This window comes from Lepisma saccharinum, chromosome 6 (assembly GCF_977018435.1).
Source record: "Lepisma saccharinum chromosome 6, izLepSacc3.1, whole genome shotgun sequence".
In the NCBI taxonomy this organism is placed as follows: Eukaryota; Metazoa; Arthropoda; class Insecta; order Zygentoma; family Lepismatidae; genus Lepisma; species Lepisma saccharinum.
In genome coordinates, this window is record NC_139234.1 from 87,881,186 (window position 1) to 87,908,438 (window position 27,253).

Here is a 27,253-nt window from a genome sequence, read left to right on the forward strand (position 1 = left end):
ATCAAAAGCGATATATAAAATGACATTTTGGTTTTAAAATTGTGAATATAATCCTAAATTTTTATTTAAAAACTGCATTTATTACACAAAATAAACATATCTCTTCTAATAGCACATTTATGTAATTACCAGAGTATTAAGTTTATTCCTGTATAAAGGGGCCCATTTTTGCATCTCCAATACTTACAGCAGAACTAATTGTTTCCCATGAATTGCATACCTCACAGGATAATTCAAACTTCAGAAAGTGTCACGGCAGTAAATAAACTCTAAATTTCATGTTTAAGAGTCTATTTTGCAGTTTGCAGTTTATTTCACATTATTTCGTAAATCTTTTTAACCTTTAGACGATGGCAGCCTTGCGTGCTTGTAAAGTCTCCCAGGATGGAAATTTTTTTCTCGGAATGCTTTTAAGCGGAGGTGAAATTTACACATGTGCATTGTACCTGAAAGTCAAAGGAAGGAGAAGAAAAATATTATTCGGCTCTCTCCTGTGGCAACCAAAGCGAATGAAAAAATGTAGGACATAGCAGTGGTATATTCCACCAACCATTCAAAGTTACACTGAAATTAGGCTGATACTACTTCTTGGGGAAAAATAATAACAATGTATAAGAGCAACAGCCTTGCCAACTTATGGAAAGAAATCTGGAATTTTGCTTCTAGTGTTGGCCTCATGGATGCTGGTTGGACATACTTTGCAGGGGAAGAATGACAAAAATTCACTATTAAATCACATGAATGCCCATTTCCCCCTGGCTAAACTGAAATTGTACACTATTTTCGAAAGTCATAATTTTGAGGAAATTTTGAAAATTGAACATCCCTCCCCCGGACACTGAATTGTTGCACATTGTTAAAGTGTTATTTTGTTCTCATTATTACATGTAAAAGTGAAATACATCAACAAAAAGCAGTGGCTGAAGAGTTATAGTCAATTTTATAAGATCAATCCCATAATACCCAGATGGAAAACAAAGCCATCCCGAGTGCAATACCTGCAGTGCCACCCATACTGAGAAGGTTAAAGGAAATACTGCATGGCTTAATTGTAACCCTATTAAGAAAATAACTAACGATAATAGTTAAAAATGAGATTTGACTGGGGTATAAAAACTTGAATCCTAGAATTCCTTATTGAGCTCTTTACCAATCATACACCACCAAAATTTCCACCTCTTATGTACTATGCATTTTAGAGGAGGGTTAATTTAATCCTGTACTCTGTAAAGATGCCGACTCGTCACAATTTGTACCGGATCCACTTCTAAGTTCATAAATTCCATGTGCATTTAATTTTGTATATAATTAATATTTAGGGTTGGATACACTTTTTATAGTTCTCGATTTTTACACCCGCTTACGCAAGTGTCGCTGAGCATTCATAAAGGCAAGATCTTGGTCTAGCAGCTCAGTTGGCCTCTGCCTATGGGGGAGAATACACTCCACTTCTGAGTGACAGAAACTCACTCTGCCTAATTTTGTGTGACACAGCCCCATCTCTTGGATGGGAGAGCACACTGATACCCGGTCGCTCTGATGCACGTAAAAAACACCTTTCTATGGTTACTCCTAAACATTCTTCTTTTCTTTTTGGGTGACTTGACTTACTAGTTTTATTTCTTTCCTTACATTCCTAAGTTCATAAGATTAAAGGTCAAGTGTAACTGTGTATTTTAAAATGCTATTAACTATGATAAAGAAGGGGGTCATCTGTTTTGCTTTTTGGTGTCTAATAGTATACATAACAATATAAATTCCCATAATGGTGACTGATACGATGAAAGCTGAAGTCTGTAGCTCGAGGACCTGAATGTTAAAAGCTTGTACTTTTTCGGAATTGTAAAACTTTTTGGAATTCATACAGGTAACTGCCAGTAAAAGTAATGTTTTGTGTAACTTCCCACCGTAACATGTAAAAGCTTTGTTCTGGTTTTAATTTTGTTTTGAATAAAACCTAATTTGTAAAAGTCCTCTAACATTTACACAGTTTGTATTCAACGAGATATAGCTGCCAAAGACCTCTTGAAGCTTTCATAGTCTTCTCATGCCATGACTGGGTAAAAAGCTAGCATTATGGGTAAAACTTGCAATGAGAGCTCTATGATTGAGTCATGTCCACCTCACTGCTGCAGAGTTAAATGGCCATCGCTTTCCTTCCTCCCATGATGTGGAGACCACACTATGAGAACATTGCATATCAGTATCAGATGATAATTTTTTGATCGGATTCTGGTGCTGATATTTAACTTATTTTCATATACACAATCTGCTCGATAAATCAGTTCCAGGAGAGGTTGGTGAGGAAAAGGGGGGGTGGGGTTAGTTGATAGATAAGATCAATAGAGCATGTTGTAATCACAGGCAGAACAACCAGTTGAATGACGCAGCATTTTGTGAGTGATAGCTGTTGAAGCAGAACTGAGTGAGTGTACATATCAGAAGTGCTGTGATCTAATTTTACTGTAAATTAGAAAAAAGTGTAACGGACATGTAGAAATGCACAAAGATTTGAAACAAGTATATGGCAATGACTGACTGAACTGTGTACAGGTATTTGATTAGGGTGGAATATTTTAGTTTCAACTGAAGAAAGTGTGGTTGCAAAAATGACGAGCGAAGACAACAACTATTGTTATATTTGATGCTAATAGCATCCACCATGAATTTGTCCAACAAGCACTACCCTGAATGGCCAGTAAGTATTATTTGGTAGCAATGTATCGTCTGACTACCATGTGAGACACCCGGGCTTGATTCCTGGCAGGGAAGAACCAGGATTTTCCCCAACTGTTCAAGTGGCTCTGGCACCTACCCAGCATTGCATAAAGTGGCTACCTGAAGGAAACTCTGTGGGCTAAAGGTGGCCAGGGGTGTGGTGCTGATCACATCACCCCAACTTCGACCGTGATCAAGAAAGTGTGGGGCCCTAACTCCACACTCCCTATACACCTTCATGGGATGGTGCAAAGCACAGAGGAGCACTTTTACTTTTGCAACATCTGTATGCCCGCATGCAGCGTGCCAGGAATTAACTGTTGTGAGAACAACTGGCTTCTGTTGCATGAAAATGCACCTTTGCACTGTGCACTGCCTGTGAAGCACTTTATGGTTTCGAAGTTGATCTCCATGATAGAACACTATCCATATTCACCTGACTTGGCTTCAACAGCCTTTTTCTCTTCCCAAAACTCAAATGTGCCATAAAGAGGGAACATTTCAGCTCCATTACTGGCATTCAAAAGGGATGTGATGTAGCAACAGAGGCAAATTCCATTACAAGACTTACATCACGCCTTAGACCATCTGTACAACACACGTGAGAGCTGCGTGGAGTTGGAGAGGAATTGCTTTGAATAAATGTAAATGGAATTTCCATTCCACTTTGTTTTCACATACTGACTGGAGTCTAGTTACTTATCCAGGGTGTACTACATGGAAGTAAGGTTGACATTTTGGTGTAGTATGTGGAAGGGTCACCCCTTTAATGGAACATGTAATTTTACATAGAAACTTTATCAGTATTGGCAAAGTTTCACACCCGTCCACCCATACTATTTATGCAAATATCAGATTGGTAAAATGAGGAAATGCAATAACATTTAAGTTACTTTTGTTTCGGTAACTTTACATAGCTAAAATAGGAAAGTCAAAAGACATTAGGAGCATAATGACAACATAAAAAAAGGCTTGTCTAATATTAAGAAGGTATGCATGCATACATTGGGGAGGCATTGGCTTTCCTGTGTTTTCAAAGGCATTTGTACCTTAAAAGTACTAAAAGCAACACAGTGCCTCATACCTCAGGGTTTCTACCTGGACTTTTAAGGCTGGTTTACATTGGTTGAGTGGGTGGGAGAGTTATTGGGACAAGTTACTAGCCTGCCTGCTCGACTCAATGCTTTATGGCGAGTAGCTGTATACACACTTTCTACTTTTGATTTGCTTTATTTTACTTTGCTTCTTGTGTCACTTTTGGCTAATATGCGAAGATGGGGATGAATGATGATATGATGAAATTGATGAATGGACACTCACAAACATCCATGCCCAGGCCAGGATCCGAACCCGGGACCACACTTTCTACTTGAGTCTAGCAAAGTGTGATAGTGGCTGCAGCTGTTTGGTGCTCTTCTGACAGAATTAATCCATTCGTAATCTGTGGTCGCCGGTGAGTAAAAATTTGTTGGTGTTGCTGGTGAGTTGGTGAGTAAAAAAAGCTCTGAAACATTTTTTTTTGTACGAGAAATGAGTACAATAATGCATGAGAACATATCTAGAAGGAAACGAATTTGCTTTCGACATTTGATAGATAGAAGGAATATTTCTGGGGTGTCTGCTGTTCTTCTGAAAGAACTGGGCCTGGAAGGACCTCATATGCCACTTGTTTCTTTCCTTTTTTACTATAATTGACACTGCATAAATTCTGCACTCATGTCCACGCAATGGTGTGCCCAGAATTTTCGAAAGTGGTGTGTTATGTACACCTTTTTTAGTAGTCAGCCTTCATTTTGTCATATTGTCCTGCCCTTGATGTTTTTGTTTTAGAAATATCTTGCAACTTGCACCTGCTAATTTCGAACACTGCATATCCCTAGATACTTACCCTGAGTTTTGCTTCCAGCACTTCTTTTGACCTTTCCGAAAGAAGGATCTTTTCTTGAGCTGACTGCAGTTCTTTGTCCAGCTTCATTCGATCTTCTTCCAGCTTACGCAGTTTCCTTTCAGCCTCTGAATCAGATAAAAATACAAGTATAATATAAAATCAAGTCATAATATGAAATACACATAACGACGAACAAATTGTTATTCATCTAAGAAAATATTTTCCACTCTCACATAAAAAAGGAAGAATTTTGTGTTACTTGCAAAAAAATATTTTTACTTGTCTATTTCTGGGACACCATTTATAGTAGTGATGGATCAACATGACATTTTTGCTGATTTCAGTAAAGTTATGATCTAAAATTTACCAACGTTCAGAACTGATATTCTTACTGATCTTATGTAAAGATATTATGTTCCTGAAGACTCTCATGTTTTATTCACATAGTTAACAAATGCTATGTACACTGATGAGCAGTTGAATTACACACACCTACCGTGTTGGTGAAATGGCTCTGTGGTAGTCCCGGCGAATGGAACAGTGCCACGTGATGAATGACTGTGAAGGCGTTGGACCTTACGCTGACCCTATGAGTAACAGTTGAGCACATAATGGGGAAGACACAAGATCTCAGCATGTTTGATTGCGACCAAATCGTTTGAGCCAGATGTATGTGACATTCCATCTCCGAAATCGTGAAGGCACTGGGATTTTCATGGGCCACTGTGTCAAGAGTGTACTGTGAGTACATGGATTTGGGTAAAACCACCCCCGCCAGGGACAACTGCCATGGCGTACAATGCGTCGATGACAGGGGACATCATTGGCTAGCTCGGATAGTAACATGGCCACAATGCAGCAGATCATTCGCCAATTCAATGCTGGACCACATCAACCTATGAGCACCCATACTATACAGAACATCTTGCTATGGGGTACAGAAGTCACCGCCCCACTACGGTACCTCTGCTCACCGCACACCACAAGGTGCAACCATTAACGTGGGCGTGGGAACACTGCCATTGGATTCTCAATGCATGGAAAAAGGTTGCCTGGACTGGTGTGTCAAAGTACACGTTGGTACACACCAACAGCAGAGTATGAGTGCGTCGCCAAGCACATGAAGCGATGGATCCCTCGTGTCAGCAGGGTACAGTTCAGTCCTCATATGGGGACTGTTCACGTGGGATGAAATAGGTTTCCTGGTACATGTGCCATAGTCCCTCACCGGTGAATGATACAGAGGCCTGCTGTCAGATTATGTGCCTCCAGCACCCTGCAGGGAACCTGTACTTACAGCAAGACAATGCACCGGCTTACTGCTCCCAAACTGTGACTGAGTGTTTGGAGGAATACTCCTGGCCCCCAAGGGTGCCCAACCTAAACCCCATCAAACACACCTGGGATGCTGTCGAGAGGAATGTGTGTGCTGTGGACTCTGCTCCGACCCATCTCCATGCATTGTGGAAGGCTGTGCAGCAGTCATGGATCAGTATGGCTTCCAAACACTTCCAGACTTAGAGTCCATGCCACGCCGCATCACCACCGTCATCAGGGAAAAAAGGGAGTCCTACATGTTACAAGGTAGGTGTCTCTAATTCAACTGCTCATCAGTGTAAAGTAGTGAGTGCAACAGATTTTGGCACCCCCCCCTCTTAATGTTGAGTGATGTCTACAATAGAAAATGAACTGTCCTTGTCTTTGTTGTACACTTTCCTTTTTAAACTGGAGAACCTGGAAATGTCAGGGAATTTCATAATCAAAATAATGTCAAAACCCTGATGTTGTAATTATCATTACCTCACTTTTCTTCTGAAGAAGTGATGTGCTGGTTGTGAAATACTGAGACATAATAAGAAAACTGGTATATTCACAATCAATAATGCAACCAGTTTCGACCTGAATAATTGGTATTATAGAAGTCTTATTCTATACCTGGGCATGTGGCATAAATACCTCATCTGCTTTAACCGTACCTTGAAGCCTTGATTCGTTTTCCCTCTGCACCTTCTCGAAAGCTTTCCTCTTCTCCCTCTCCTCCTCCAGCAGGAGGCGCTGCTCCTCCTGCAGCTGCTCCAGTTCATCTCGCTTCTCCCACTCCTCCCGCAGGACCCTGCAAGTCATCAAACAATTGATAGTGTTACAGGCATTCAGAAAGAATTATGATGCAAGCCAACAAACAAGCATGTAACTGGTGGTAAAAATGACTCAGGGTGTCTACAATTTAGTGACTTTTCCAGACTGAAAACCAAATTTTTCTAGAGTAAAATCATTAGGCCAATTAGTGCAGACGAATGTGTCTAGAAGAAGGCCACTTTATTTTAGCTAAACACTCGTACTTAGAATTGTACATACCGTGAATGTAATGATGTGAAGAGAATCTGAACAGTAATTGACTGTAGGGTAGGGAAAGGATTTCTATGTAATACTGAAATGAATTTACTAATGATTAATAAATAATTCTTTTTCTATGAACAATGTGGTAAATTCTATGTGATAAATAACAACTACTACTTACTGTAGTAGATTTCTAAATGAGAAAGAGCTCAAAACATGACTCATCTTCCTAGAGTAACTTAAATTTCTACTCTACTTACTAGTAATGTTCAGTATATGAAACTGAAGTACAGTGTGTATGCTACAAATTAAAAATTTTCTGTTTGTCCCAGATTTTTGTTTTTTTCTAAAAACTGATTTTATTGCACTACTACGAAAACTTTGATTTCTCCATAAAAAGTGTAAATTTCCCTGACTTTTCCCGGATATCCAGATACCCTGTGACTATTGTGTAGACATGTACCTTGTAATTTCATACAAATTTTAGAATTCATTAGGTTCTTCAGAATAAGCTTTACATGCACATTAAGTTGTTACAAAGTTTAAAGGTAAGGTTAAAACATTTAAAAAACTCTGACATCAGTCATGATTAGCCATCCTCTCCCACTGCTGGTAAATCAACATGGAAACAATCAGACATACAGGGTTTGTTCAATAGGCTCCTTTTCATCTGAGGGAACAAAAAGATTTTGGGGGGAGCCATATCTGGACTGTAGCATGCTTGCGGCAGCATTGCCATATTGTGTTTGGCCAGTGCCTCCCTCACATTTAGCAACGTGCGACTGGACACATTGTCGTGATGCAGCAGCCAGGAATCGTTGATCTACCTTCGGACGCGGAGTACCCTAATCCTCAAACGCTCGAGCACTTCTGCATATAATTTCCCGTTCACCGTTTGTCCAGCAGGCACAAACTCCTTGTGCACCACACCTTTTGCGTCAAAAACGACGATGAGCATCAATTTCACTCTGATTTGCTCATGGTTGACGAGAGGTGCTTGTGTGCCACTCAGCACTTTGCCTTTTGGTCTCCAGATTGTACTCAAAAATCCAGGTTTTGTCACCGGTTATTACTCTGTCGAAAAGATTTGGATCAGTCTCCAAACATTCCAACAATTCAGTACCAATCATCACACGGTGTTCCTTCAGCTCGTCTGACAAAACCTTAAGCACCAACTTCATGCACACCTTCTGCATTTGCAAATCATCGGTCACAATTGAATGCACAGTGAATTTCAGTAAATTTAACTCCTGTGCTATCACACGAAAACTTAAACGGCGATCACTGTTCAGAAGTTCTCGCACTTTGGCCACATTTTCAGCATTTCGGATCGATGTCGGACGTCGAGCACGTTGTTAGTCTTCAAAGTCTTCCCGGCCATCTTTGAATTTTTTATGCCACTCATAAACACGGGTTCTGGACATGGCTTCATCCTTGTAAGCCTCATGGATCATATCAAAAGTCTCTGTAGCAGATTTGTTCAGTTTAACGCAAAATTTGATGGCACAACGCTGCTTGATGGTTCACTGCATCTTGACTCTCGACGGGAGCACTAAACACACTTTCACTTTAGGCACGACCTACACACTCCAAAGGCTCGGAGGCAACTGAGGTGGGTCTCCTAGCTCACATGACATCCCCCAATACCGATCCCACCCACAGAGACCGCCCTCCGCCCCTTCCCGTTGGTTGGACAAAATCAATTCCGATACTTATTGGACAAATCCTATAAATGGAAGATAGCTCCATCTTCTCCCATGACTCTTATGAACAAGTGAGCACAACACACTTCGATGCCAGGGGTCCCAGGTTCAAATCCCAGCCTGGGCATGCAGAGTTGTTTTTGAGTGTCCTTTCACCAATTCCAACATATCATTACTCATCCCCATTGTCGAAGTTAGCCAAAAGTGGCAGAAAAGCAATACTAAATAACAAAATTAAAATGAATAAGTGACTGAACAATTTGTAGACATCCTGTGAAAAGATACAAGCATGCACCTAGAAACAACGTAGCCCTTTTGATTGGACTGGGTTAGGTTAGGTTATTTGTTTGATTTGACGTGGTGTTTTTTAAAGTTCACTTTATGCACAGAAAGGTTAATCGGGACTGGACCTACAGTTTAAAGTGAGATCTGAACCACTATGTGGCCTCCACCGGGTATTGAACACGGGACCTCTTTATTAAAAGGCATTGATGCTGCCACTGCACCATCGAGGCCCTGTAGCCCTTTTGAACATGGGCTGTAAGCACCATTTTGAACACCTAAGAACAGAGTGATTTAACTTTATTACACTGTGTATTAACAACCATGTGATTACCACATGACTTTGTGCTCCCATTGTCAAGATTACCACTCATTTTATCAAACCAAATTTATTGACTTTTTTTGTTTTTTCAAGTATTTACAAATCAATTTCAAGCCATTCTGTAATGTTTTAACTTACTCTAATTCTGATTCAGTATAATTTTTTAAAATGGAAATATAGAAGATATGTATTTTTTATGCATTTCTTTATATTTATGAAAACATGTAATAAGTGTGAATAAAAAAAAATGTAAAGTGGTCCCCTGTGCATAGCACCATGCCATGAAGGCGTATAATAAGTGTGAATACTTGAAATATTGTAAAAAAATTACATTCACTACAAATACAACAACTAAGTTTCTAAATATGGTGAATTTCCAATCTTCAGGTAGAACTTTGCATATGACATCCAGGTTCAATTCCTGATGTGAGTAATCTCAGGTGAGATTTTTTCCAAAAATGTATCTGCATAAGGCAGCTCCGGGGCTCAATTAGACTCTCATTAATGGGTATCTGGGTGTTAACCTTACATGGCAATGGCAAAGGTGACTGAAACATCCTGCTGATTACATTACCACCAGCATGGCTGAGGTCGAGAATGTGTGGCCTCATGGAAGCACAAAACAACAGTGTAAATCTAATTATTGCCATTACATATTTGAAATTTTGACACTGGAATTAAGTGGAATTTACATTTGTGAGCACTTGATGCCTGGTTCAGGACTCAGGTTCCACTGTAAGAACATGGGTTCTCATAAAATGCGATTTGATTTGATTTGTCGTTTTAAGTCCACTTTATGCACAGATAGGCTAATCGAGACTGGGATCCGAACCACTCCATCAGGTTGATTACAAGGTGTCAACGTTACTACTACACCAAAAATGTGCAGACAGAAATTTGACTAAAGCTATGCCATCACTATCTCCTCTCCTTTTCTGATTCTTGGCTGTGTCATTTTCACAACATACAGGTTACAACACTAGTTCCAGTGTAGTATAGGTAAGGTAACGTTCCCCGTGCATACAGGACGGTGCCATGAAGGAACATTTAGGCAATGTGGGGGTAGGGCCCCACAAATTCTCGATCATGGCTACTTTGGAGGTGATGTAATCAGCACCATGCTCTGGTTGCCACGCTCACCAGGAACCCAGTGATTTGAGGCTGGGTAAGCCCCATATCCACTTTATGCAGGAACAAGGCCAACCTTAGATCACCCACCCTGGGAATCAAACCATGTGGAAGTCAGACGGCCTACTGACTAGAACACTGGGGTTCTCAGTGTATAATATGAACATTTTTTTTAAAAAAATTTACTTTGTATGTAAAAGTTCTGAATGACTATTTTATAACGAAACTAAAAATTAACATTAAATGAAGAAGTTGCAGGCATATGCTCGAATACGTATTGGAAGAAGCAGTTTTTCATTTATTTTTGGTACTTTTGAATGTTACAGCATGACAAGCTGAAGGAATGACGCATCGATGAACAAACATGCAATTTTAACTGATATCGATAAAGTATCATTCAACATAAAGTGGAAAATATTTGATGTATGTAATGGTTGCTTCACTTTATTTGCCTTATAACACCAAAGTACACAAATTATACCTTTATACTAATTTAAAAAATGGTAGAACTACACATTCAATTACAGGCTACTTACAGAAATATCAGACAAGTAAGATTAATGTTGATTATATCACAATAAAATGATAACACTGTTTTGTTTACTTTATGTTGCTTGGGTTAATGGTGATGATGGGACTGAATGAAGAGATTAAATGGATGATCAGACAAACACGATGATACACAAACCTGGGACCTTGTAGCAGCATATAACACTAACCACTACAACAGAGGTCGGTTGCACTGCACTATGCATGTTTCATGAGATACCACCAGAGTACTGATTAACCTGTCACATTCATAATGTAAATATTACGAGGGCATGCTGAAAAGTAATGCCTTCTATTTTTTTTATTGGAAAACGGTTGAATTTATTTGAATGAAAGAAATGCAGGTAACTTTCTAGAACTTTACTGTCCATATCTACACAATTACTTTTCAACATAATCGCCCTGTTGATCAACACACATCTGCCAACGAGAGACCAGTTTCTCAATGCTGTCACTGTAATTGTTGATCTTTTGACGATGGAACCACAGCCTCACCTCTCAGCCGAAATGGTGTACCCAACTTTCATCACCTGCGACAATATTGTTTAAGAACACATCACCTTCGAGTTCGTAATGCTGAAGCAACTGTTGGCTAATGTCAGTCTGTTCTGTTTCATGTCAGGAGTGACCTTCCGAGGCATCCACCATGCACGAAGTTTTCGGTATTCCAGATCTGCGATTATTGCCTGCACTCTCTCCTGTGTTCTGCCACCCTTGAATGCAAGCTCTGCCTTGGTTTTGCAACTGTTATCTCTCTAATGAGTTCATCGACATGATTCCGTTGACCTTCATCAGTTGCAGTACATTGTCTTAAACTCCATTCCTTGTCACACATGTCGAGAGTTCCTTGGCTGGGTTTTTCATTACGAGCACGAACAACCGAACGTCGAACAGTACTACTGACGTCTACACATCATCCCCATAAAAAGCCTTCATTCTCCGATGAATGTCAATTGGGAGCACATTTTTTGTGGTTAGAAACTCGATCACCACACGGTGCTTCAGGTGCACTGATGTAGTATGGTTACATGCTGCCATTTTTCTTGCTATAGTTAAGCACCCCCTGGTGATAAAAGTTTGAAACCTCCAATGGAGAAGTAGGAAAGTGTGATGAATACAATGCACGGTTTCTCAAAATCAAGAATGCTTTTACAAAGTAACAAAAAAATAGGAGGCATTACTTTTCAGCATGTCCTTGTACACCTTAAATTTAGGGAGGCTGAAAGGAGTAATGTGAACTAACCTTGCTTGCAAGTTCCTCACAATTTCTTCATCTCTCTTTGCCTGTGTCTCCTCTTCCAGCAGTTTCTCCAGTTTCAGCCGAATGTCCTCCAACTCCTGCAGCCTCCTCTCCTCCTCCTTATGCTGTGCTTCCAGCTCCCTCGCCTGCGCCTCTGCAGCCACTCGGGCCTACCAGGAAGCACAACTTACTTTTAGTTCATTTACTTAAAAAAGAAAAATACTAAGAGTTTATATGAGGTGAGCCAATGATAGAAGAAGCATCTAAGCCAATTTCTGTGTAAGAGTAGTAGCAAAATATTGAAACTGGTACAAGAATTGGCAACTCCAATATACAGGGTGTTTTACTCACTCTCGGCCCCTGATTTTGGCTTATTTAAACGAAACTCTTGGTCATAATGAAAAGACTCTCTCGTGCTATCGACCAGGTGAGTTGTGGAAAATATTCCAAGCTTTCAAGAGCTAGCATCACACTCATCTTCAGGGTAGAAGTGCACATCTACCTTCTAAGGCACTTCTACCCTGAAGATGAGTCGAAAGCTTGGAATCTTTTCACCTGGTCGATAGGCCGTAGAGAATCTTCTCATCATTTGTCGCCAGGAAAGCTTCAAGACTTACTATTCGTCATAATGTAATGAAATTTGCTACAGACATACCTTGTGTAACGTTTTTAATATTCAATATTATAAACTCTACAAAAAGTGAAAATTGACGTAAAATATAGTACAATTTTCGGCCATCAGAGGCCGCTGTCCTCGATTGCTCGACCGGTGCTGCCTCTCGCGGAGCACTCGGTATATACGGGCTGGACGTAAAATCGCTCGCAGTGCAACAGAGGAGCCGATACTGACTGGAACGGAACTCGACCACTCCCCCTTTGGTCACGAGAAGCCAGCGAGAGACGTACCTAGCCTGAGTCCTGTGAAGACGGAAGCCTTCATTGCTCGCCACTCGTAAAATGGACTGCATCTAAGGGAATAATTACGGTGATTGGAGTGCGGCATTGCAGGACCTTTTTGAGGCTGAACTTTTTCTGTTATATAGGTACGTAAACTCTCTGCTGTGCTACAAGAACTTTATAATTGTGCTAACGTTCCAGATCGTTCCCCCCCCCCCTTTATTAAAAGTAAAGTCTACACTAAATCTTTTTGCATTAGTCCTGTTACCCTTGTTGCGACGCCTTTTGGGTGCTGCGAAGGAATTACGTGAAATAAGGATAAGAATTGTTCACCGAAATTGTCGAAGAGTGAATTGGGTGATTTATTAATTTGAATTTTGGTTCACATAATCTTCCCGTCGCCCAAAGACTTACTGCTTTCAAAAAAGTTTGAACTTTTAACATGTGCGGATTTACTTCCTTGAATTGACGAACGTAACAATTGCATTTTGGTCGACGTGATAATGTAATCGTTCCACCCATTTGACGCTCCGATTTTACGAACTAAGACTTTGGTTAAATTTTCTTGCATACGAACAAAAGAAATCTACGTGTCCTCCGCAACGTATATCACCTTATCCGGGACGCATGTTCCTTCCCTCCTTTACCCCTTTCTCGGTAGCATTTAAATCGGGAGAATTGAGTTAATGTTAATGAATGGCAAAAATAATGCCGTAAGGCAAATCAGGGTAAAAATCTAAATGAAGACTTGCAACGCAATTAACATACATGGGAAATAATTGGGAAGTATTTGTTGATTGTTTAATGTGGATTGTTTAATTGGATTTAAGTAATATATGCGTATGCATTTTTGTTAAGCATGATTGAATGATGCTCGTTAACTGTTGTAAATTAATTGTACACGCAGGACGTGTTTGTAAATTTGACGTGCTCTCGCGTCGTTCATGTGAATAGTGTTTTGGCTTACGCTGATTGTTCTGTTTTGACTATTTTACGAGCTTTTTGGTGTTCATGAAATACATATAGTAATTGATTAACGTAGTTGTCTTGTTGATAATTCACAAATACAAATTGACCTTTTGCCTTACTTGAAAATGGTAGTAAACAAATGAATGTGTGCATAAAACACAACACACGAGTCTAAGAGATAATTGAAATCCAAGGTTCCGTTTTGACAATTGTAGACATGGCCGACAAATAGAGTTAGCGTTATAGAAAATTGTGAGGATAAATTAACGCAACGGAGAAAGCACGGTGTGCCATTCGTTGGTGGACCCTTTTGACTTTATGCATACGCTTATAAATATATCTATTTGTGTGCATATTGTATTACAGGGCTTTGTCTCGCGTTTCTCGCCGGCATTGCTCATAGACTCTTGCACTGCCGATCGAGAAGGGCGACACAAATTGTAATTTGTAATATATAGTGTGAGGCTTCAAATATTGTCTAAAGTTGTGATTCCCGCGCAGCCGCTTTCAAGTTTAAATATCGCGAGTGATCACATCCAACCCCCACTATAACCATTACACTTGGTGTATGAGAAGCATGGTGATGTCACTGGAGATGGTGCCACAGTCTTTTTAGTCCTTGCGTGGGTATGTGCTGCGTCTGGGTGATTCTGCCATTAAATGCTAATCGTCTGAGCTCTTGGCCCTGCTGTTGCGATGCACCTGATAGTTGGTTGTGTTTGGTTGAAAGTTCGTGCTTTCAATCAGTGGTTCATGATTACAGAAACTGGAAACAACGGGAACATTGTTGGATGTGCATGAAGGAAGACATCCATAACTGCCAGAAACAACGGCATATGAAGTGAAAAACAGATTGCTGGCCTCACCAAAGAAGTTGTTGCGTAGACTGTCACAGGAAATGGGAGTTTCCACAAGCACATATCAACGAGCTGCCAGAAAAGCAAAGCTGTATGCATAACTTGTGCAACAATTGCAACCTCCCGACCTAGTGAAAACAGTCAATTAAGAGACCACTTCCAACAATCGCTGTGACGTCTCATACAGCAAGGTATGTCCACAGCAAATTTCATTACATTATGACCAATAGTTTGATTTTTATAAGCGAAAATCAGGGGCCCGAGAGCGAGTGAAACACCCTGTATAAACCAAATGTGATATTCAATGTCCTATCTTGGCAAGTTTAATAAAAAGATGTATATTGTTCAGATTTAACACTGTAACTAAAAATTCTCCGGTCAGGACAAATCTAGAAATTATGGATTTGCACTCCAGCTTAATTTATGCACAAAAATTTCCCTTTTTATTTCCTTCTCATATATACAAATAACTGCTTCTGCATCAGTACCAAATATTTATATTTATGTACAAACTAAAAATGCATTTATTTGCACAAATTAACTTCACCCAATGTAGAACACTACGCTTTTTGAAAGTCTCCATGTGAGACTCATTTGCATGGACTATACATAACAACTGTTACTTTTTATTTTCTTCTTCTTGAAGATTGTATTAAGAAAAGAAAAAGCAATAACGAGAATAAGCATATCTGTTAGGTCCCTAAGGAAAGTGTGGGGCTGATGCAACTACTGGTAGCAGAGGGGTGGAATGCTGGGTATGCTACAATGTGATCCATTGAAGTGTAGACCACCACGTTGGTGTTTGCGCTATCAGCAAGCGAGGCACTCACGGTGGCTTGTCAGCATCGTAGAGTGTCGATGAAGCGAGCGCACAACAGTTTCCGTAATTTTTTTAAGAAGTGATTTACTTACCAGATTTATAAAAGGACGTGTTCAAACTAGTCATTTTCGATACGCACACATTTTTGATACATTTTTATTACGTCACCCACTAATGTAAGCTAGCGAGGGGGCTAGAAACTTATTTTTATAGAGGTCCTGAAAGAAGACAGGAGACTGTGAAGTGATAGGGTGCATGTGTATTCAACCACAAAGGGTGTTATGGTTCAGCAAATGTTTTCTACTGCACAGCATGTACTTATTTATGATTCATATGTGTTAACTCAATCCACACTTTAAGTTCAAAGGAGATTTGAAACAAGATTCCCAGGTGTAGAAGCAAATACACACACACTGAAAGAACTGAAACATAAGATCCGCCAAGAAATTACGAACATTAATTACTGGGAACTACAGCGAGTTTTGGGTAACTTCATCAAGAGCTGTCAAAAATATTTCAACAACGAAAGGCAGCCAGTTTCAGTACCTTCTTTCATAAATTGGTAAGTAAATATATCACTCTTCAAACTAGCTATGGAAACTTGCACCCTTGATTCACGGACAGCCTACAGTGCCGACACACAGCCATGAGTGCCTTGCTTGCCAATAGCGCAAACACTGACGCACTTCAATGGATCACTCTGTATCATCCTTGAGGCTTTGCTAAGTTGCAGGGTGGGAGGGAACTTCATCTGCCAAGATATGTGGTTTATCTAGAACTATGTCACTCAATTGTTACCACTTTCTCAGCTTCCAATTCTGCTCGGGTCTGCTCCATGTCCAATATCTGGCTCGTCCTTCGTTGGTGTTCCTCATACTGTCGTACTACCTCTGCCTCCCGAGCAGACCGTCTTCTGACAAACTGACCTCGCTGGTAACCTTCACGATTTGCAGAGTTGGAGATGGCAATTTGGAATGCTGACAGCCACTGTAGACGAGTCCTGTAAAGCATGAATAGAATTTCACTGCCTTCATCTCTTCTTTTACCAAAATTTAAGATGAATTCAGATAATAATTTATAAAGTTTCCAGTATTACAACTGTAATACAATTAACAATACAAAATAGATATAATTTTTTGCATGGAAACCTACAAATATTAGATTCAATTTTCTCGATTCTGATGCATACAATGTGTTTTGAAAGCACTGCAAGATTCTAAAAACCTATAAATTTTAAAGTAATAGGTTTATTACAATGAAATATTGTTTGTTACACAGAGGAAACTTTAAAATTAATATTTGATGTGGTTTGGTTCATTGCCAGATCTCCAGCTGGGAACCATTCACGTCCAAACACTTTTGTAATCTTCGTTTGAATCCGAGAATTGCTTTCTGATGTTACTCATCCGGAATATTTTGAACCTCGGCATGTATCTTGAATGTCAGGTCATCAAGATCCGTCAGTTTTTGGGGTCTTGAGATGTCTCCACACCCTTGTGACCTTGTAGGCAAAGGTGTGGGTCCTCTTTTTCCTGCATTGACGCAATTTTATAATCACATGATCGTGTGACCACCTGTACACATTTCATTCAGTAGTGTGGGCAGAACAAAATTTTAAATTTTCCTGTGTAATATAAGGTGCCATCAAATGAAAAGGTCCATTTCCATGTACAGAGTTTATTACTGACATTGACTACACATATTCGCCATATGGGGTAAGGCACTTATCCCACTTAGGTACCAACTGATGAATGCCTTGGTAGAAGTAGTCCTTGGGTTGTGAGGCAAACCATTCTGTCACTGCCACCTGCAGATCTGCGTCTGATGCATAGCAGCGTCCTCTGAGGTATTTCTTCACTGGAAATGTGGAAATCACATGGACTCAAGTCAGGACTGTAAGCAGGGTGGTTGACCACTTCCCAACCGAAGGAATTCAACAGGTCCTGTGTTTGAATGGCGACATGGGGACAAGCATTATCGTGGAGTAAAATGATGCCTGTGCTAAGCTTGTCTGGTCGCTTATGCTTTATTGCTGTCTGCAGACGACGCAGTGTTTTGCAGTACGTGTTGGCATTAGGTGTGTCCTTTTGGAAGGAACTCCATTCATCGAAGAATACGGTCACCATGATCATGCTGGCTGATGTTGTTGCCCGACATTTCTCAGCTCAGCACAGGCATTATTTTACTGCACGATAATGCTCGTCGCCATTCAAACACAGGACCTGTTGAATTCCTTTGGTTGGGAAGTGGTCAACCACCCTGCTTACAGTCCTGACTTGAATCCATGTGATTTCCACATTTTCAGCTCAATGAAGAAACACCTCAGAGGACGCTGCTATGCATTGGACACAGATCTGCAGGTGGCAGTGACAGAATGGTTTGCCTCACAACCTAAGGACTTCTGCTACCAAGGCATTCATCAGTTGGTACCCAAGTGGTATAAGTGCCTTACCTCATATGGCAAATATGTGTAGTCAATGTCCGTAATAAACTCTGGACATGGAAATGGACATTTTCATTTGATGGCACCTTATATATATATATATATATATATATATATATATATAATGAATAAAAGCAAGGAGGGCCAAAAGGGCTAAGTAAAAATCAAAGAAGGTAAAAGGAAACACTCACCGGACAGTAAAAAAATTCAAAATTTTCGCTAATTTCATAGCATCATCAGTGTGAGGAGAAATAGACAGAACCGGAATTTTGAATTTTTCTACTGTCCGGTGAGTGTTTCCTTTTACCTTCTTTGATTTATATAATATATATATATATATTATAGTAAAACCTATTACTTTAAAGTTATAGCTTTTTAGAATCCTTCAGGACATTTAAAACACGCTGTATATGGTTGGTATTGGAATTATGGATGGTAGGTTGTGTGAGAGAGTTCAGTTGGCTGAAAATAACCACAACAACATAAATGCAAGTAGAATGAAACAATGGACAGTAAAGCAGACATATAAATATGTTAAATGTCAAGTGCACACAATAGTTACAATAGTGATAAATGCAATGACAGCTGGCTAAGGGTGGATTATTCCCAAATGTAGCCTAATTAAAATATCAGAAAAATTTGGGTGTTCCTTGGAAATTGGAGAAACATGATGCTACTATACATGTGCAAATAAATAAAATAACGTTAATAGCACATTGCAAAATTTTGGTATTTTGTTAATGTTTTTATGAATATAAAATTATAACGAATATCCTGGTTTTGTAAACTAAATTTGCAAATATGCAATTCTTTTAAATTTCAGCGAAAAATGCAGGCTTGATCAGGACTCAACTCGAACCTGGGTCACTGGCATACTGTACCATTGCATGCCAACTGATAAATTTTAATGGGTTCTATTGGGTTCCACAACAGGCCGGAACCTTTTTTTCTTGCACAATTTAAATTCAGTCCAAGTTGCATATTATTTTATTTCAATATGGAATTTGGACCGTATTTAAATTGATCCCCGCCAAAAAAAGGGTTCCTGGACCATATTTAAATTGATCTGGAAGAAAGGTTCCTGGATCATATTAATTGATCCAGAGAAAAGGTTCTTGTCCACATTTAAATTGATCCGGAAAAAAATAATTCTTGGACTGTATTTAATTTATCTGAAAAAAAGTTTCTGGGCCAAATTGAAATACTTCACAGATAAAATGGTTCTTTATGATGCAGAACCCATTTACACTTGCCCATTTTGTCTCCTGGACAGGAATTGAATTTATTTAAAATGTCTGGTCCTTTAACAACCCTGGTCCTAGCTCCGCCTGATTTCTTGCTGCTGCTGCCAAAAAACCTAGCCAATGTCATTGCCAACAGATTCCACTGCAGCAGCAATGACAGACACAATATCACAGCTAAAACAGCGACAGTGAAAAATCAGGCAAAGCCAGGTTTGGTAGCTCAGTTGGTACAGCAATGGCATGGTATGTCAGAGACTAGAGTTCAAGTCCCGCTCGAGCATTCTTTGCTGACATTCCTACGTATTACATCTCCTGCGTGTCTCAAATCATAAAGCAATGCGATTCCTTGTCTAAATCGAAACCTCCGGCTGTCAAATAGTGAGACATGCACAGCTCAAAACAATTAGGGGAGGAAGAGAGGACCAGTAGTAACAATACCGTAACACTCACATTATTGCATGTGGTTATCATTCTCATATCAGATACAGTAGAGGATACTGCGGTATGGGTACAAAAAGAGCTGTAACAGGGTACTAAGATTTTCTTTATTATGAAATTCCCTGACAATTCTAGGATTTCATACTCCAAAAATGAAGATTTTCCAAACATGTACTTAGCACCATCATGCAGACACAACAGATAAAAGTCAGGCTAATGTTCATTATGTAAAATTTTACTAGTGTTATAATCTTGCTATCTATATTTCTTTTCTTTCAACACCAAAATGTAAATGCCAACCAAGACAAAGATGTATAAAATAATATACAATACTCTCTTCTTACCAACCTTTCCGATAATTATAATCATAATCTTAACCTACTTTAGTTATCAATCAGTATAGCTGGACTACAACTTATATTACAACTGCATATTCTTTCTAAAACCTAGCATAAAAAAGTGAAAATTAAATATACAATGGGCTCTCGATTCTACAAAACCGGATATAACGACCCTCTCAAAGTAACGACCCTTTTCCTGGGAACCGTGAAAAATTTGGAAAAAAATTGAAAAATTGAAGGAAATCGGCTGGAAAAAAAAAACGTTTGTTGCACTAATTCCCTTCACGAGCACTCTACCGCTCGCAAGTGAGTCTGATCTAAAAATAGACACCACCACACCAGTGAGTGATATCCAATAGCACTTGACCTCTGCCCTCCCCTCCAAGCATGCCAATGTTACCCCGCACCCGACGGCCACTACCCAATGTGCCAGGTTTGTTTTGCCATTGTGATTTTGCCAATTCCTGTGAGTGAGCAACTCTTGGCCTTGTAGCCGACAACTTCCGGTAACGGGTTCCATTCAAAATGTGTTCTTTGTTTCCTGCAACACTTCATAAAAAAGCAAAACTGTTAGAGACAATCAAAGCCACATAGGACATGTGAGGGTGGGAGTGGACCACTCCTTCTTTCCTTTGATGTCTAAAATGGAGCAACCACTTCTGAATACATTCTTGAAAATGAACAAAACCCACAGGACAAAAAAAAAAAGTGACTCCCCCCCTTCCCAGCTCATTCTCTGCAACTGGTGTGCACATTAATGTGATAATTGCTGAATACAGGTTCTTTATTTAAAAAAATAAATTTAATGCTGTTGTCTGCATAGGAAATATTGCCCATATTATTGTCTGTAAGAGTTGTAAAACATAAAGCAAGGATCCATTTTGATATCTGAAAATACGCACGTTTCATAAAGATTGTTTTGAGTTCATTTTATGCTGATGGGCTAATGGGGACTAAATATACTGTTTAAAGTGAAATCCAATTCCAAACCCGAATGATTATCAAGTGTGACGTTGTTTAATGTGTCCTAGAATACACATCGGTGCAAACAGCGCAAGTTGCGTGTTTCCTTTTTCAGACTGGATTACAATACAAGTCAAGGAAGAGTTTGGACTGCTTCCTGGAATGGGGGAGGGGGATGAATATAAAGTTGGTTGAAGCAAAGAAAACATGACTTATGTGACATTTTTTACGATGTATTTTACACAGCCGAACAAGAACCAAATTTACAGCCTTTTTTTGTCTGGTGCCTAGAAAGGTTGTGTTGTGTCTCTCCAGAGATCTTATCTTACCAGTTAATCCGGTAACAGACAATGCTCTAGTAGACTCATATAAAATCCAACATTCATTCTGCCCGATTATCTCCAGACTTTTGCTGGCGACAGTGTGACTGGTGTCAAGATTCTTCGAGTTTCGCTTGCAATAAACGAGAGATTGTTTTCCTTTCCATAGGTATCAGTGCAAACGGGTTTTTCATGAACTACGAAGAGCAACGAATGTGCACAATTAAAAGAAAATTATATTATTTAAGATCCTTTTTTGGGAAAACTTTTTCATGTTCTATTTTCCTTTTCACAACATGCATCCTGTGCATAACAGGTTGTATAACTACACAGTATAAATTGTGTTACCATCTCCTAGGAATCTGTGTGTCTGTTTGAGCTCCGTTTAAGCTGAAAATTGGTGCATATTCCAATAACGACCCTTTCCCCAGGAACTGTGGAAAATCGTTGAATTGAGAGTTGACTGTATTACCTATGAGTCTATGTACAACTGAAATTCGAAGGAACCATAATTCTTTACCAGACTGAGAATCACAAAAGTAAGAGGAACAAGTTTCTAAACTGAATCTTTTTGGGAAGTGGAATCCTGAAGTGGGCATAAATCACTTGTTCTTTTTGCAACTTTTCCTCTTGCAGACTCGATGTAAATTCCAGATAATCTGTAAAATTTCCTGATATTTCCCTGAATTTCAGGTTTTCCAGATAGGTAGCAATCCTATGTAATCAATGTTTATGCAAGGGCCATATTTTGTAATACACTAAAGGTCAATGTGCATTTCAGAACAAGAAAAAAAACAGGCATGATAATATCAGGAACTGACCTCTATCGGGGTGTATGATCTTCCCAAACAGCTTAACACTACTGAACACCTTTGTGGTATTGAATTGATGAGATCCTGAGGGATACTTCCAGTTCCACAAGAGTTGATGATGGTGCCACACTCAATAAAGTATGTCTGCTAAGTGCATCCCAGACATATAAAATGGGATTTAAGTCCAGGGAGCATGCTGGCCACGTCATATACTCGATGCCCTCCTCTGTAAGCACGTTGCAAACAACCGAGTTCTGTGAGGGCAAGCATTATCGAACATAAAGAGAAACGTATCACCAATGGCTGCAGCACATGGCATGAGAATGGGTCAGAGGATCTTGTCTCTATATTTCTGAGCTGTTGATGTATGGATCAGCACATTTACCAAAAACTGATTCCTGACCACATCATAACTCCAAATCCACCATAGTGTAATGTTTCTCCACAAAAGCTGGGTAATATTGTGTTCTACATTCACTCTATATTAAGACTTTTCGACTCCTCAGAGAACAGAAATTAACTCCACTCTGTATGCTCTAAATCACAATTTACCTTGGCCAAGTGTCTACAGGCCATATGGTGTTGTGCTCTTAAAGGTATACACTGTATTGGGATACATGCATAGAGACCAACTATATAAAGATGATTGCAGACAGTTTCCATACACACCTTGCATCTATGAAGCCCACTTTGTACGAGGGCTAGTCCAAAAAAGAGTGAGAATGAATTTTTTTATATCCTACAGTGAACATGCAGCGATGAAACAAATTTGCACGAGAAGAATGTGTCTTGTGGAATCGGCATACAAAATTGCAAGCACGTATGTGCATGCGTTTGGTAACACTGAACAAACAAAACATGAATGGTCAGAAGTCGCATACGGAAAATGGAGTCAGTTCGTGAGGAGCAGTACACAGCTTTGAAATTTTGCGTCAGTTTGCAGAAATCTGCCACGGAAGCATACAAAATGTTGCAGCAGGCATACAGAAAAGATGTCCTTCCACAATCAACCACATTTCAGTGGTTAAAATAGTTTAAGGAGGGCCGTGTTTCTAACACAAAGGCCTGAACACATCCGTTGAAAATGCCTTGAGCTGCATCCATTTGGTTGGTGCCTCCACCAGAATAATGCACGACCTTACGTTTCCAACGTTGTTGCCCAATATCTAAAAAGGTAAAAAGGTAAAGAGCTCCCCTGTGCATAGCACCACACCATGAAGGCGTATAGGGGGTAACACCCCACACTTTCTTGATCCGGTTGTGAGTGGGGGTGATATGATCAGCATCATGCACCTGACCACCTTTACCCCCCAGGGTTTCCCCCAGGTACCCACGTTATTCGATGCCGGGTGGGCCCCGGCGCCGCTTCCAACGTTAGAAAATTTCCCGGATTTGAACCGGCCAGGGATCGAACCCGGGACCTTTAGCATGGTAGTCAGACGCGTTACCGACTGAGCCACCACGGCCAGCATCTGGCTCGAAAAAACATTGAATGTGTCCCACACCCTCCATACAGCCTGGATCTTCCTCCACGTGACCCTTTTTTTTGTTCCCTCATTTGAAATCGGAGTTGCGGGGCAAGTGTTTCGACTCATCAAAGGCTGTTCTGAAGAAGGCGGAGGCGGATCTGAAGACAAATATCAAAAGACAGGTTCCAGCACATCTTCCAGGACTGGCAGACAGTTTGGGCCAAGTGTATGCAACTAAGCCAAGCGTCAAGTCAACCTTGCAGCAGGTTTTCGCATATGAAGTTCCAAACGTGCGCGCAAGAATATAGTTCCACTGTGACAGGTTCTATTCAGACACAACTGCATACTTGCAAGAAAACAGTTATTTAATTTATATACAGACAAAATAATACATCCATTAGCAGGTATGGACTTAATTGGTTGCAATCGCTGTGCAGACGAAATTAGAACCGCAGATTCGCCAACTGCAATGTGTATTACGTTGAAGAGACACTGAAACTTTAGAGCTAGTCGAGCGAGACTGAATGCGTTGCAGAACGCGTGGAATCGGTGATACCAGTGTTGCACATCCCACTATTTTAACCCTATGTTTATTGTAGAGCGGCGAGAATGGCTGAATCTCCTGTTCAGCGTGCAGTTTTACCCGAATGTTATTTTGGGCTTCATCCGAAGGCAAATGCTCTTCAAAGTCAAGCAAGTTGTTTTAAATGCATAATCCTCCTTGCGGCAACAAGATCAAAGTAAAACAGGGCGTGAGGTGAATGTGCGAACGAATTGTATCACGGGTGTTGAATGATTTGCGGTTTGAGTTTAGCAAGAGAAAACGATTGTTTGTTGTTTGACGACAAAAGAATCTCCGCGATATTAAAAGATATTGCAGTGAGAAGAAACATGTTTATTATTTGGACGAGACGTCCATCAACTCGGTGAGTGGGGGAAGGGGGTATAAAACATGGAAGGATACCACCATGCAAAACCACCGCCAGGGCTGAAGAAACCGACAATGAGGGGAAGGGGGAGGCTTATTGTTTCACCCACTGGCGGCAATGAAAGCTTTATTGAAGGTGCATATTTACTGTTCCGCGCAAAGAAAGGGTGATTATCAGCAAGAAATGGACAGACCAAGATTTGAATCCTGGTTTAGTGAAGTGATTCATAAATTGAAACCAGAGTAATAGCAGCAGACAATGCACCTGATTGTATATATCCCCAATAACAAATCATGCATTTTTGGTGGTATAACTTGAATTGCGTGTGTCTTACAGGGACGGATGTATTGTGGACGAAGCAACCACGTTTTTCATAAATGTATTTCTTTCTAAACCAAAAACAATAATTTGTCATTAAATTCAAGAGGGGCCTATTGTTGTTTACTTATATCTCCGTTTATTTTTTGTTTGGCATGCTTGAAATATACACACATGCTCTCATGTTTAGAAGTTATTTCGCTCTTATATTAAGTAATGACACATTTATTAAATAATATATGCGCAGAAAGTACTTTTAAAATTTTATGTTTCAGGAGACAAAGAGAAGCAAAAATACATTCCGCTTGACATGCATGCGGGTTTTGATGTGTTGTGCGGTTGGCAATACTGTGGATTTTCTCAGTGTCTGCGATGTAAGCAGCTCGGCGGTTGAGGAAAGACTGGCACGGAAGATTCTGAGCTCAGTTCTCGCGCGGATTGATACATAAAACCTGCTGCAAACTTAGCCTGACATGCGGCTTAGATGGATATTACATCGAAAAAGACCATATCAACCTGGACTCTGCCTAATGTACTTCATAATTAAAAAAAATCATTCTCATTCTTTTTTGACTAGCTCTCGTAGTTTGCCACTTGTTCCAATGAGTTAACACTATAACTTGCTGTAGTTGCTTGTGAGTAGTGTGGCCTAACATCCTCCAAACATTTCCTGCTGTCGTTTGAAAGCCAGTCCACGATTGGGCAACGCCATTTCGTGACACTACAAGGACTAATGTTATGGCTTGCTGTATCTGATCTGCTTCCATCCAGTGAATCCTGCTGTTGTGGCATTGTCTCCAATTTACTACTCTTCACTTGACAACTACTTTTTCTATCCACGGCAGACTACTGGAACTTTCACATCGTCATATTCCTCCTTACCACAATCTGTGAGTCATGCATTCTATCTACATTACATACCTACAATTCAGATGTTTATGAACCACTGACCTTGCCTTTTCTAATTCTCTGTTCCATCTCAGGCAAGTGTTATTGCTTAAACTTTTCCACAATATTTTCCATGTACCCATAATTGTTTGAATTTGACTTTAAAATGTTGAGTGTGTCAGCACTTAGGGTATTTTGCACCCATCACATTATGCGGGGTACAGCCCTTACCATAACAAATAACATAACTGTAATGTCGTACAACTAAAATATTAAAATATTCTGAATTGGGTTAAAAGCTGAGGCTGTAAAGGGGCACTCAGCACTCATATGGACAAAAAACAAAACCGGACAACACAGAATTATACTGGCCATAAGGTGTCGCCAGAGCCTCGTTAGTCTGGAAAAATCAGTCCAGGGTGTACTACGTGGAAGGTCACCCCTTACACCACACTCCCATAATTGTCTTCAGCAGTGTATTATACAGGGCACCACAGAAACGTATACAGGACATCAAGACAAACAACTTTTCTCAGTAAAATTTTTCTTGGTGCATCGTTTCGGTGCTACAGTCGTTCACAAAAGCCAATTTTCCCACCTGAATGCAAGCAACCCAACACAACATTTGATCACATTTGTGATGTCATTTCCTGTCATGAAGCGGTGCATGCCAGGGTTCCCAGGACCACACATATTGTTTGAAAAGTGATACAGCCACAACCAGCCACATTATGTACCCTAAAACAAAGTGAGAAAACACATTCAATAACCCAAAGGGAAGTGAACCAATGATATGAAAAATTGTACCAAAAAATGTATTCAAAAGGAAGTAATAATCCACATGTAATAGTTTGCAACTGTGACCATGGCAGTATATTTGCTGCTGATTCATCATTAGGTTGTTATTGTGGTTTTAGCCATAATGTAACAAGGTGAACCTCGGTACTTCCGTTATCAGCACAACAACACATGTATCATGACAAAAACCTATAGATATCAACTTTGCAATGAGATTTGCAAATATTTCACATGTAGCTGGGCGTAAACAGTCACATGTAAGCTGTAAGTCCAATAAAATTTGTTGTTGATGATGATAATATTTGACATGTAGGCTGAGACAAAATCCGATATTAACACTTCATTTTGAAGTGTTATCATTGTTTATCTACCATTTTTCGTATCGTTGGTTCACTTCCCCCTTCTCCTAGGATGGCTACTGAGCTTCTGGTGCTGTCAGGTTGTGATACCCTAGATGTTCGGTCTTCTGGATGCGTTCCTCACTTAGTTTTACAGCTCATAATGTGGTTGGAAGTCTGTAATTTTCACAAAATTTGTGTGTTCCTTGCAAAACTGCCATGCGCTGTTTCACTGCAGGAAA

The 27,253-nt window shown here is 39.9% G+C and overlaps 1 protein-coding gene across 1 annotated transcript in view; it reads right to left on the reverse strand.

The window, feature by feature from the left end:
* The window catches only part of LOC145988926 (switch-associated protein 70-like), an 89,007-nt gene that overhangs the window by 8,363 nt on the left and 53,391 nt on the right, over nt 1-27,253 (reverse strand). The window contains exons 6-9 of the mRNA XM_083124225.1: nt 16,509-16,710; nt 12,171-12,337; nt 6,583-6,719; nt 4,607-4,731 (exon numbers count right to left, since the gene is read on the reverse strand). Of these exons, the coding sequence (XP_082980351.1) occupies nt 4,607-4,731; nt 6,583-6,719; nt 12,171-12,337; nt 16,509-16,710 (631 nt within the window). The remainder of the gene's footprint in view (nt 1-4,606; nt 4,732-6,582; nt 6,720-12,170; nt 12,338-16,508; nt 16,711-27,253) is intronic.